Here is a 14275-nt window from a genome sequence, read left to right on the forward strand (position 1 = left end):
TGCTGAAGATCATCAGATTAGGGAAGAGGAAGAGACAGTAAATGACCTAATAAAGGATTAAGCCTTGAGACTTCTGAATTTTTATCTACATTGCAGAGCCTTCAAATTAAGCCTACTGAAGGATTGGCAATGCATATTTTATCAGAATGTGTTATTCCACTCTGAGTGTACTTTTTTTGCCAGAAGGACCTGGCTCCCAACCAACTAGGTTGAACTAATTTCTGGTTCATTTAGTGTGTTTTCTTCTTCCTCCTCATCCTCTTCCTCCTTTTCCTCCTCCAAAGCAAAGCCAAAATGAGCCCCTCAAATTTACATTTGGAAGTAATTTTAGATAGTTTTTTAAAAATAGTCCAAAATAGCAATCTGCTGTTACTGGAATGATTTCATTACAACAGTTCTCTGAATCTAATCATAAGGTTTTGTTTGAGTCTGTTTCAAAACATGTCATAGGCCTTCCTATATTCATTCATCCAAATGGCTGCAATTAAATCTTGGCAACATCTTCCATTAATTTCTTTTTTTCTTGGAATCTTGGATGTTCGTGAAGGTCTTGTGATGGTCTTTCGCCTGCTAACTACGAGACCTCTGTGGACTGATCAAAAAAGAAGGCTGTGACTCTAATATACATTGTCTTAGTGCACATAACCGTAAATGATCAATAAATTAACTTTCAGCAGTAATGCAGGTTTTCTTTTTTCCCCATTGTTATGCTGGCATGATTAACAGAGGATTCTGCAATGCATCCTGCATCAAGATGTTAATGCCACCTGAGGGCAGTCTCTGTAAGCACAGCACCTGAGAGCGGTACTGTCACAGGTCTCACAAAAATGATTTGCTGCTCTTCAGAAATTAGACTTCTGAACCAGACATATTTAGGAAGCATCAATTTTAGAAGTACCTGTTATTTAAAATCCAACATTTAACAGAAACTTGTTAGAATAAACTGCACTGTGGTCTCATGAAAGATGACACTGAGGGAAAAATTTGTATAAAGAGAACATGAACTGGAATAACTTGAAGATTTTAAAGGCTAGTATCATAAAGTCAGGTGTAACAGCCACACTAAATATGAACAGTATAGTTATATCAAAAAATATAACACTGATAAAGGAGTGAACTTCATTAATTGCTCATAACCATTGATCATCTAGAGTTAGAAGTTTCATTCCATGCACCAGCATGTAATTATATTGTGTAACATTTTGTTTGCACTATTCATACTAACTGTATACAGTGCCACATTGCCATGTGTCATTTGTATGTATTACAACCTAGTTTACTTTTTTCCACTACATTGCTTTTCATTAGGAATGCAATGAAGAAGGAGCTTGAAGAAATCACATAATTTTTTTAGAATTTGTTACTTACTTGTGATATGGAGGAAGAACATATGCTTTATCCTTAAAACAAGCATTAACAACTTCGAGTAGTGCTTACCTATAAGCTTCCTGCTCTTAAAGGTGGAATTGGAAATCAACTAACCCCTGCTTAGTGGGAAGAAGAAGCCGTACTAATTCTGAGAGTAGAATCTGCTTTAAAAGAGGAACATTCTTAAAATGCATGTTTGGCAATTTTGATTTTTAAATTTCTGTTAACCAGCAGGTTTTTTCATTTGTTACATTTTGTTTTGAAAATGTCTTGGTGTGCTGTTTAGTATAAATGCTTGTTCGTTTGCTTTTAGCTAATAGAGAGGACATGAGTCAAAAGCTGCACCCTATTGATAGTGATATTGGCAGTAGCAATACAAATGTTCCTGACCTCATGGACGAATTTATAGCTGAGAGACTCCGCAGTGGTAATGCACTGGTAAGCCTTTAAACTTGCTGCACTTCAATACTTAAGTCTCCATGTATGTGTGAACTTGTCAATGACATGATAAATCAGTTCACTGAAATGTATTTCTGTGGCTCTGATGAATCAGAATTAAGAATATTGCTTAATTATTTCTTGCCTTTGGCATAGATTCTTGCCATTTTATAGAATTTGTGTTTTCATATCTATTAAATCTTCATCGTGGAAGCAGTGCAGAAGTCACTGTCAGATGAATAGTCTCATTGTATTAAACAGCCTTAATTGCACCTGCAAAGATGCCTGCCTGTACATGGACACTTTCAGAATACTAGTTTAAATGTACATTTGCAGTCCTGCAGCATGGTATGTAATTAAGTAGTATGCTGTAGTTCAGTACTGTTCTCTACAGGTATAGTCAGTGCAACAGACTACAAAACTATGCAAATATATTTTTTTTCCCTTTTTTTAAATTTCACTTCCAAGTATTGAAAAATTTCTCATCAGTAGTGCTCTTCTAATAAAATCAACTTTCCATTTGCCTTCTTCTTATACTTTTCCAAAAGCATCATGTTGTTTGGAATGGCATTCATAATTTGAAGTTTAAATCAATTTAAAATTAAGAATTTCTGGTTACTGTTGAATGCTTACAACTGATTTGAAGAGATAAGTGATTATTAAGTAGTAACAAAAGGGAAAATACTAAAAAAAGTTGCAAATTAAGAACAGAATGGATAAGAATTTAAAGATAGTGTTTCAAAATTATTTAGTTCCTTTTGCTTTAAAGTTTTCAAGGTGATTTGAAGACATGCTTCTGTAAGACATACTCCTATAGAAAATTGTCATTAGAGAAGTTGGTGATAATAAGGGACAGAAGAAGATTCTTTACAGTTATTAAAATTATTTATTTATCATCATATTTTATAAATGGCAAGAAAGGATCTACAGAGTTTGTCCATACGTATCCTTTTTTTCTCTTTTGTAATGAACACGTTTATGAAAATTGATTGTTGGCACAAAGTATTCTTGTTAGTAAGGCTTGAGTTACACAACAAAATTCTAACTTGTAGTCTACAAAAAAGGTAACTTAGTCTGAAAATTAAAAAACAGGAAATCATCACAACTGGTTCCAGAAGAGAGAAAGGGAGGGATTACTCTTTTTTTGGAGAATTGATACTTTCCTCAGGTAGCAGAAAAGAGCTGAGAGAAAGTTTGAGTAAATACTGAGACTACCACAACTACTGCTCATTTTTTTCAATTAGCACACAACAGACATGCCTCCTTAAAACAGTACCAACTTACTAAGGTTAGTTTTAGATTGCTTTATCTATTGAATACTAAAACCATATCATGAAAAGCTCATTAGTCTGAAATTAGTAGTAGAGTAGTAAAAGAACGCAGAACTGACTGGGCCTGATATAAAAGGGAGGCATCTTTAGTCTCATAATGCATACACATTTCAAGGTGTTTCATAAAATGGCATTTCTACTTTGATATCTCTTCCCTCTCAAGCAAACAATGCCCTCTGTGGAAAAAAAAGCCTTAAAGAAAGACTTCAAATAGACCACCACCTTACTTAAAAATGAGCAAATTTGCATGCCTTACTTGTTATGTGTGGTCCTTTGTGTTCCAAACCAGTACTGAAGTAGTGTTTTAATCATAAGAAGATCAATGCATTAATTAGTCAATTAATTTGCTCCTTCTATAAATTAAGTTTTTGATTATAGTATGATGGCCTAAAGGCCATTGGGTCTGAAACCAAGGTTAACAAGTTTTCTTAAGTTATTTAGATGTAATATACTTTTTAACTATTTATCTCTCTCACGTCTTACCTACCATGTAGCCCATGCTACTCTGAGTCCTAGACTTTTACAATGTGCGTCCAAAAATCCACTGTGCAAATAAACTTTGTATTTATGAAATTCTGTGACTGCAGGGGTTCTCATTTGGGGGTTTGGAAAGTCTTGGTATTTAGAATGATGGCAATTTCTTGTTTAGGTACTTAAGAACTGTTTGTTACATTCTGATTTCACCAAACGTGGGATTGCTTTTTCCATTTTATGTAAATAAGCCATCCAAGTTTGCAAGATAATTTATGTATCTTCAATGTTTAGAATGTGACAAGAAGAGGAAGCAGCCCTGGCAGCCTGGAAGTTCCTAAGGACCTTCCTGATATATTGAACAAGCAGAACCAAATGCGTCCCGTGGATGACCCAGGCGTGCCTTCCGAGTGGACGTCGCCTGCCAGCGCGGGCAGCAGCGACCTCATCAGCTCCGACAGCCACTCCGACTCCTTCAGCGCCTTCCAGTATGAGAGCCGCAAATTTGAAAGCAAGTACATTTTTCCAAAAGTAATAGCACTTTCGGTTAATGTGGTGCAAATTTCCTTTGTTTCATCTGTTGTTTTACTTTTTTTTCCCCCAGATAAAGTTGTATGCCAGCAGTTTTCTGTCGAGAGAGATTATTTTGGTTTTCCATTGAAATCATTAGCAAGTTAATGGAACAAGGAAGGTTCTTACAAGAGGCTATTGTTTTTTTAGTATACCAAAACAAAAGAGCACTGGAGTACTACTATGCAAAGAGGAGAACATAATTGAACAGAAGTTAGAAAGAAATATTGTCATCTCTGTGGAGCGTATCTATCTGTTTTGCACAAAATATAAAAATTAAAGCTTATTTATCTTGGAAATTGTTTTAATTCTTTTGGAAGTGATTACATAAAAGTTGAAGAAAGGCTTAAGATATTTTTACAGTGGTCTTTGTGTAGCTGTAGATTAATCAAGATATTAAGTGTAATATGGTACAATTAGTGTGCTTTGTTAAAATCAGTGTGCTTTGTTTAATAACATAATGCTTTTCATTAATTTTATTTATCTATTCCCACTCTTGTTTAACGGAAGGGATCATTATGGCCGGTAGGAATTATGACATCATGTGTTATATAAGATAAAAATAATATTTACATAGTAGAATTTTTGGAAGAAATTACAATTTTTATATATTTCTCCATTATGCAAATAGTCATGGCATTTGAACCTACATTTTGGCCTGACAGTTTTTTCATTAATGTTGAGGATAACATTTGTTAGTGTCATTTGCTGTAAACTTTTTAGTTTGAAGGTAGTGCTTTCACAACAATCTTGAATATTTCTTTCAGTTTGTAAATTTTACAAATAAATTTCTTAATGTATGATTACATTATTTTTGTGTTATTCAGATGTAGATGCACTTACAACAACTAAGCAGAATACAGATGCTCAACAAGAATGTCTTCTGCAGACATCAAGTCATGGATTTATGACAGGAAGGGGAATATTCATAATAGTCAATACTTTCTGCTGTTGTATTTTATTTAAATTTTGCAACAGGGTGCTAGTAGCATAAAAGATGCACATTCAAGGTTTCTGTTTAGTTTGGCAGTCCTGGGCCTCTGGGGTTTTTTCATATTAGTGGTATTTTTATGCTGTAAGTTAATGCAATGCTTTTCTCATACAGATTTCAGCTTTGGCACTGAGGCAGGGACGCCAGCTTCTACTGACGTTGATGCAATTTCAGGACAGCAACAAAGTGCTGAGGAACAAGAAGTGGCCAGTCTAACTACACTCCACATAGATTCAGAAACAAGTAGTCTCAATCAGCAACCATTGTCTGCTGAAGCTGCAACTATTACTGGTAAAGTAGATTTTTAAAAAAAAAGTATTTATTTCAGAAATTTTTCACCCATCCTGAAGAATGCATCTTCCATTTTCTGCCAAGAATCTGTATTCTATTTAAGATTATTCCCTTATTTCAATTATTTTTGATTGCTATTGAAAAGTAATATGTGAAATAACATAAGTGGAAAACCTTTGTCTGACTTAGTTATCCATGGTCCTAAATGTATTTTAACCCTTCATGAGAAAATCTATACAATTACCAAGGAGAAACTCTTACATCATAATGTATGCTAGATCTCTTACAAATGTCCTTCTATTACTGGTAGTTAAGTAATTAATTTCATGAATTGTTTTTGCTTTGGAAGATTTTCACAGTGCTCCTTCAAACCAGTGTATCATATTGAAGTATCTTGGGATTCTTTTATATGCATCCGTCTTAATATCTCTTTATATTGTGAAACTCTTTATGTTGTGAAACTGAGAGGTTTTATTATGCAAAATGTTACTTATTTGGCCATGTAACATCACTTTGCATTTGTATAACTGAAAAGTGATGCAGTTAACCAAAATTGAATGGACTCCTGTGTGAAAGAGAGAATGCTTCTCTATGAGGATGATCTGAAAGAATGATCTCTTACCAGATTGTGTACATGAGGAGTAAAGATGCCCATAGTCATTTTCATACTCCTTGTTTCATAGCTGTTATATGCTACCATTCCTGTTACAACCCTAGTTGTAACAAGCAACAAGTTGCAACAGTTATCTATATTTCTATGAAAGCTTATACCTACATATTGTGTCTTGTTCTCTGTTAGAAATCAAACCCTGCATTTTCAGAGATATGGAAAGACATCTTTACTTCCTCTGCCATAACTTTCTAAAAGTGCCCTTCTGCTAATGGTATTAGCTTTCATGGACATTGTTGTTCAGCTTGTTCCACAGTGTTCAGCTTGACTTGTGTTCTCTTCATTTTTCTATTTGCTGTGTGCTTGTTGAAAGTCCTTGCTGTAGATCTGTTCTTTTTCTGTTTGTTTGTATGTTTTTATATGTTAATAACTTCATTACTGTTTAATATTTTTGTCCAAGTGTGCACTATAATTGAATTGAGAAGATTGCAATTAGTGACTGAGTTGTCTATTGAGAGATTCTGTGGTTAACTCTTCTTGCTTGAACCACTGTTTTAGAGAGGTAGCTCTTGTGTGTCACATGCATTTAGCTGGGTTTCCTGAGGAAACAATACTTGTGCGATTGTTTCGTCTATCTGATTGTTCCATGCACTCAACAATATTGCAGCCTATTGTCTAATTTTTGCTAAATTGACATATAAGAAAACAAAAGGATGTTATTTTCTTTGATGTTTTATGAAAGATAGGCAGTTATCTAGTGAAAATTGCATATTTGCAGACTCTCATGATGGAAGCTGCAATGTGAATTTCACTATATTAGAAGCCAGCAAATCAATGCAGAAATTCAGTCTCAAAACACACTTATGATAAACAACTTTTCAGTGGTTCTGCTGATCAGAAAACTATTCTTCCTAAATCTGAAGGGTTTTGGAAGGATAATTTGGTTTTGATATATGGGCATTACATCATATTCTAAGTAAATGATAAATTTGACTATTGTCTGCTGTTTACTAGTCCTAGAACAAGTTGTACCTGTGGAAGTCTCAGTCAAGGTTGGATCCGCGTATGCTGGAGTATCTTTTAATGACAGACTCCTGTAGTTCTGCAAATTTTCCATAATTGTTTCTGTCCATTCTCTTCCGTCATATGAAGATCTCTTTCCCTCTTTCCTCTGCTCCCTGCATTCCTGCCTGCTCTTTCCATCTCATTCACTTTCTTTCCCTCTCTATCCCACTCTCACTCTATTTCTCTCATCCTCATGACTCTTTCTTGCTCCTTTTCTGAACTACTTTCGTCTGTCCCCAGCTAATGAGCAGGATGGAAATGAAGTAAGAAAATACTTCTTTGAACATCTTTGAAGGGTGTATTTTAGTTTATCTCTGTAAGCATGTGGAAAACTGTTGGTCAGTAGCAAGTCGCACAAGACAGCAGTCTGTGTGGGAAGCAGTAGTGTCCCTCTATCCTGCATAGAGGTTTTGATTGAAATTGATCATAAAAGCTTCATTGTCTTAGCCATTTAAAGGAGATAGAGACCTTTGCAGATTAACAGCATAATAAAGATTGTTTTCTGCAATTTCTATTCTGACAACAGCGATAACATTTTCTGTCAAGTTCTTTAAACAATTTGTTCTCTTTATAAGAAAGAACACTTCTCTTAAATGAGAAATGTTCTTCAATTATGGTCACGATAATTTGGGAAAATTACTATTTAAAAGACTCATTTTTCAACTGCTGTCCTTAAAGTTCACTTTATCACTAATACTGAACTTTACACATAATATTTTTGTGTCCCTGTTACATTTATCTGACAATTAAAATTAATAGGAATTATTTTCCTATTAATTTCACATGTGCTGATGTGTAGAAAAGTTTTGTGAATATTTCATTCTCTTTTTGTCTGTCGTGTGACTGTTCTGGCTAAACTCAGCTATTTATAAGGATCTTTAGACAAATTCAGGATATAAAACATAAGATAGTACAGAAGAAAAATACAACTACTTACTCCTTCTCCAGAGATCACACAGTGGAGACCACATAATTGTCTAGAGAGGTTGCTCAGAGACTTATCACAGAAAAATGCGTTTGTAGCACTGTCATTCAGACGCTTGTTATTTCCTGTTTTACAGGAACTAGCACCCCTCTATCTATACAGGACTTTCCCATCCTATGGATTTTCTCAGTTCAATCAGTAGATAAACACTGAAGATTATCAGTTACTGATTTTTTATTTATATATTAACTCGCATGGCTTTATCACCCTGGAAAAACACTTGTTCCAGGAAAATTTTTGCTTAAACTTTCTGCTAGAGAGAAATTCAGGTGAGGGAAATGTGATGAGAAATTTAGCTGGTTCGAAACATTGAAAATGCTGCAAAACAACCACATTTAGAATTATGTGGACCGAAAATAGAGGTCTGCTAATCCACTTACCTGTCTCATTTTGATGTTCATCTTTCGGTTTTTCTGCATGTACTTCATTTTCTTTCAGAACACCACTCACAGGGAGATCTGCTTACTGTTTTAGATCTTTTCTTGACCCAATTTGATACATAAAAGCAGCTCAGTTTTCTGTTAATGCTGTATTTAGACAACATTTCATAGCTCAAGAAAATAGAAAAGGCTTTTAAGGTAACTGTTAAAAATTACATTTGCAGGCTCTGAAAGTGCTTCTCCAATCCAATCTGCTCTTGGATCCCGATCACAGACACCCTCTCCTGCCACTCTGCATGCAGATCATATTGAGCAGAAGGATCTGCAGCTGGATGAGAAGCTCCACCACTCTGTTTTACAGACGCCAGATGACCTAGGCAATATCTGGAATAGAAAATACAAACTTGTTCTTTCTTTCTTTTTTCTTTCTAATGCAATGTAGTGAAGTAGCTGATATCACATGAGTTGTAAACAGTCCTGTACAAGGCTATTTCATCTACACTTCAAAAATATTTAATTACAGTGATTGCTTTTAAAAGTAAACAAAAACCTTTTGCATTTTAACCTGCATTTCATTGGAATTTTTGGTGGTGGATTAATAGTCCACATATTAAAATTGTTCTTTTAGTTGCTGAGAATTGTGGCAGCTTAATCTAGCATGTGGCCAAGCCATGGACTGTTTTATCGTTGATGTACAAATAATAAGACATAATTTTATAATCTTATCATTTTTCCTTACAAGTTTAGTTCGTTTCCCTTTCATATCTAAACCAATTTGTAATTATGTCAGCTATTTTAGCTGTGGAATTCTGAGATACATTTTCTTTGAAATGTAATGTGAATATTTCTCCTGCATTTGGTCTTATGGAAACAAAAGAGTGTCTGCTATGTATTTCAGACCCTCTTTCTTTAAGTAGCCTACTGATGGACAGAAAGATCATTTTGCTTTGTACTTCAAAATCTACAGCCTAGAAACCAATAGCGTCTCTACCACAGTGACCCAGAAGTTCAAAAGAAGAGTCTATGTGATTAGGCTGAATTCAGATTTAATTTTGATTTGGTATGCCTGTGGGGGCTACAAGATTTTCAGAAGACCCCAATGAATTATCCACCTGAGGGGGTGGAAAGAAGATTCTGAATGCCTGCTGCTCTCAAGCTGGCTCATTATCTAGTATTTTGTGGCTGTTTAAGTAGCTAAGCGTGGCCTGAGTAGACTTGAGCCATCATAATCTACTGAGGGTTTCTTTATATGGACAGTCTAGATAAATCATCTTCCACCTAAAAAAGAATGTTTTTTCATATAGCACTGGTGTGTGGAAAGAGCTAGGTGTGTGTTAAGTCTGTGGTGCTGAGTTACTGAATGTTCCCTCTCCACTCATGCAAATTAACTGTTTAAAGGACAATAGCTAGAGACAAGTTTAGTCACTTTTCTCTTTGACTTGCAATAACATGCTTTCCTAGTAGTTTCTGAAAAAAATAGTCTTTATATATTATTAGGATAAATGTAAAGATGAAAGATAATTTTACTTGAAAGCAGCCAGGTGGGGTTCTGGAGATTCATTGACTTCAAGGAATGTAAGAAAATACTTACAAGAGGAGTGGCCTTACTAGGTCTGTCAGATCTGTATTAGAGCTCCAGCAGTGACCTTAAATGTTATTTCATGAAAGAATATAAGAAATAGGACAGTTCTTCCTCTACAGAGTTTATAACAGACAAAGCTTAACATACACAGTGTTGAGGTGGCTGACTGGGTAAAAAATAGCTTATTCTGAAAGCCTGATCATTCCATTTTATGAGGAGTGTGTGTTTGATAGTTGTATCAAAACTTTTCTGGAGAGTTTTCTGGATCTCACTATACTTTTTTCCTTCCATTACAGAAACTAGTGAATTCCCCTCAGAATGTTGCAGTGTGATGGCTGGGGGAACACTTACAGGATGGCACGCAGATGTTGCTACCGTGATGTGGAGGAGGATGCTAGGAATTCTGGGAGATGTCAACTGCATAATGGATCCAGAGATTCATGCCCAGGTTTTTGATTATCTGTGTGAACTGTGGCAGAATCTGGCCAAGGTAAAAGAACTGAACTGTTTTCAACAACCTGACCTGTTTGGGTAGGATTTTCAAAAAGAAAAAAATAACGCCTTATATATGTCCCTGAAATAATTCTCTTTCTGTTTTGTTTTTAATAATTGCAGATAAGAGACAATCTTGGTATTTCAACAGACAACCTAACTTCACCATCTCCCCCAGTTTTAATTCCACCACTGAGAATTCTAACACCATGGCTCTTCAAGGTAAATTTGAGCAGTAAACTGTGAAACAGAAATAAATGTAGAAGAGTGTTTAATGTAATTTTTTAATTTATGAATAATAAATATTGTTCTAAAACTGTAGGCAACAATGCTGACTGATAAATACAAACAAGGAAAGCTACATGCTTATAAGCTTATTTGTAAGACAATGAAACGAAGACAAGATGTTTCTCCAAACAGGGATTTTTTAACTCATTTCTACAATATCATGCACTGTGGACTTCTTCATGTTGATCAAGTAAGTTCATTATGAAATTCAAAATAATATAAATGTTATGACTGACTCTTCTCAAAATTACTCAGTGTATTTTCATCTGAGTAATTTAACTTTGTTTTGGAAATTAGTGCTGTGACTGATATTTTTTCGAAAAAGAAAACTTTGATAAATGATCCTCATGTTCTTGGTTGTTTTCAGAAATGCTTTTTTTGTAGTCCATTTCAAGCAAATATGAGGGCAGAAAAGATACTCTCTCATTTTTTATTGATTGTATGTTACAGATTGAAGTATGCAAGAAAGAGAAGGAAGCAGATCTCTCTAAAGTCTACTGTTCTTCTTACTTGCTCCCTGATGCAACAATTTAGCTAGTAAATTGTGCTCACTACATTGGAGGACTTTGTTTCTACAGCAAGTATAGGAGCCAGCAAACTGAGATGTACTGAGTGTATCTAATCAGTGGGAGTAGACCTTTTTTATAGGTTTTGATATTAAGAAGTTTGAAAATATTATATGACTTAAATACTTTTTAAACATTTACAGAAGTGTAAAAAAGTTGGGTTTGTGAACATTTTTGAGGAATGATTATAGGCATGGGCAGACCAAAGGTTCAAACAACCCTGTTTTTTTTAACTGGGAAGGATAGAATTAGTCCAAAATTATTCCACAGATGACTATGGATAGGACAGACCTCCAGTTTCTGTTCTGTAACAACCATTAATGCTGCTTTTCTTGCTGCATTGAAGATCCTCCTATGACATGCTGCTATTTAGTTGGATATTACTACTAGTAGAGAATTATTCAAAAGAGAAAGGGGGAGGGGTGTCTAACTGTAGACTTGGGATTTTTTTTACAATTAAAGCATTTTATACTTTTTTCCAAGTAGTTTTGAAAAAAATTGCAACATGTACAATGATTTTTGAAAGTGCCTCACTAAGTCTACAAGAACATAATATGCTGTGCTGATTAACTACGTACCAAAAATGCTACAAAACACTTTATTATCTTCCTTCAAATTTTGGTTCCATATGGGTATATGTAAGAGGTTTTTTAAATACCTTTAAATACCTTTTTTAAAGTTACAGTCAGGCAATACTTGATGGAGAGGATTAAGCAGTTGTTGAGGTATAATAGCTGGTTATCTTTCTATATCTTTTCTGTACCTATTCAAATGAATGGTTAATCAGTTACAGAACTCTTAAAAGCTGACTGTAAATGAATAGATGAACTGTTGTCCAAGCTTAAATTGATCTATAAAGTATACCAAGTTTACTTACATTAATATGAGTATACTTAAGGATTTTATCTTTTTGTGCTACTCTTCTCTCATTAATGAGTATCCTACTGGCCACAATGAGTTTTCTTTCTCACATTTTTACTTTCTACTTTTGATAAATATCTACCTTTTTTCTTTCATTTTTCATTTGATTTGTGTTGATACTCTTCCTTTTTTCCCTTTTCCTTCTGCGAGGATATTGTCAATACAATCATCAAGCACTGCTCTCCTCAGTTCTTTTCACTTGGTTTACCTGGTGCTACCATGCTTATTATGGATTTCATTGTAGCAGCAGGAAGAGTGGCTGCTTCTTCTTTCCTCAATGTAAGTATTAATCAGTTAATTCTCTTTTACGCGTGACAAAGAATTTGAGAGAATACTGAACAGTATATTTTTCTTTGACTAGGGTGGTAAATTGATCCCAGAATTCAATGTAGTGTTTATCAAATACAGATAATGTTAATGATTTATTCCAGAGCACTACACATGCCTCTCAGAAAATATGTGAGGAATGCAAAAATTACTGTTGAAGCAGAGAATCTTATTTTAGAGTTACAAAAATTGTGACTGCCATTTTTCCATGCTTGAAGATGTTTTAAAGTAAATGTCTATTTTTACCATGATTTCATTTTTAAAATGTACTTATTTCCCCATATCTCTGCTATGAAATGACTGTTATGATCAGGCTTGAGAACTCAAATGTGCTAGTGTTTGCAATATTTGGATTTTTTTGCACACTTCTGATTTTGTTACTCAGGCAAGTTCAGCCTTATATAGTAATACTGTGTGATAACCTAGGTGCTGTTGGCTGTGCACACTGTACTCTCTCAAATCCCCCATAGTCTTCTCCAGCTCTCTGTGAAATTTGACTTTTTCTCCCATCAATCCCTCTCTAACCAGTTACAAAATCCAGTCTCCCTCAAGGTACTTATCTGAAGCCTCTGTCAGCTTCTTACACTGTAGCCTTTCCTGTTCAGCAATGCCTCATGTCACTTTTAGTAGTTTTCCACATCCTGGTCAATTAGCTGAACCTAGGACCTGAGCCCAGTTAGCAACTCAGTCATTTGTCTGTAATCCTAACAATCCTTCTGCCTCCTTTTTACTGTCTTGCAAAACGAGAGCAGGGGTGTGCAAGAGTAAAAATCCAAGGAGCTGAGGTCTCTGTTTATTCAGCTTTGCAGGAGCTCAGAATTTCCAGGAGAAAGGAAATGGCTATATACAATTTCAGCCATCATTCTCTTTTAAGGAAGCTAAAAATGTCAGCTTTCTGATTGCAGTAAGAATATATATTTCCCCCCCCCCCCCTTTTCTTTCAGGCACCAAGAGTTGAAGCACAAGTTCTTTTAGGATCTCTGGTCTGTTTTCCCAATTTATATCGTGAACTACCAGCTCTTCACCCAAATATTCCTGACATTGCTGTGTCTCATTTTACAGATGTTAAGGTAGGAATTTTAAAAATATTTGGCTAGTATTCTATTAACCAAATGCATGCCTAATATTGTGCTTTAGCAGACAATATTAAGATTCTAAGATCCTAGAATTTTTTGAAAGTAATTTCAAATAGATCATAAGACTCAAGATCCTTTAAGGTCTTGTCAAACTTTATACTTCTAAACATACATTATAATTGCTATTAACTTAATAATAAAGTGTTTTCTTATGTTTGTAGAAGGAAATTATACATTATCTCACCCTTTCAAGCCTTCTCTCACTAGGGTGATTTGCAGGTATCACAGATTTAATTAGCTGAGACAGGATTGAGAGGTTTAAGATTAATTATTTAATTTATTAGGACAATTATATTTATTTCACAACTGGTGAAATCTGTCTGTATTCCTAGAGACTTTAAAAAATTTCTGCACAGCAATGTGTTCTGTACAGCAGTGTGTTTTGTCTTCAAAACGCAAATATTAGTGGAGTCGTTACCTTGTCTGTCATGACACAGTCAGGCAGTATGACAGTATACTGAAA

The 14275-nt window shown here is 34.8% G+C and overlaps 1 protein-coding gene across 11 annotated transcripts in view; it reads left to right on the plus strand.

Annotated features, from left to right (window-relative positions):
• The window catches only part of RALGAPA1 (Ral GTPase activating protein catalytic subunit alpha 1), a 129169-nt gene that overhangs the window by 47322 nt on the left and 67572 nt on the right, over window positions 1–14275 (plus strand). For 9 of the 11 annotated variants that reach the window (XM_063160358.1, XM_063160360.1, XM_063160359.1 and 6 more), the window contains 9 exons: window positions 1682–1806; window positions 3903–4119; window positions 5284–5460; window positions 8725–8877; window positions 10379–10572; window positions 10698–10796; window positions 10897–11052; window positions 12500–12628; window positions 13621–13746. In XM_063160358.1, coding sequence (XP_063016428.1) covers window positions 1682–1806; window positions 3903–4119; window positions 5284–5460; window positions 8725–8877; window positions 10379–10572; window positions 10698–10796; window positions 10897–11052; window positions 12500–12628; window positions 13621–13746 — 1376 coding nt within the window. The remainder of the gene's footprint in view (window positions 1–1681; window positions 1807–3902; window positions 4120–5283; window positions 5461–8724; window positions 8878–10378; window positions 10573–10697; window positions 10797–10896; window positions 11053–12499; window positions 12629–13620; window positions 13747–14275) is intronic. The other 2 variants (XM_063160362.1, XM_063160369.1) reach the window with 1 other exon arrangement.

The sequence above is a fragment of the Melospiza melodia genome, chromosome 6 (genome assembly GCF_035770615.1).
Source record: "Melospiza melodia melodia isolate bMelMel2 chromosome 6, bMelMel2.pri, whole genome shotgun sequence".
Taxonomy (NCBI): domain Eukaryota; kingdom Metazoa; phylum Chordata; class Aves; order Passeriformes; family Passerellidae; genus Melospiza; species Melospiza melodia.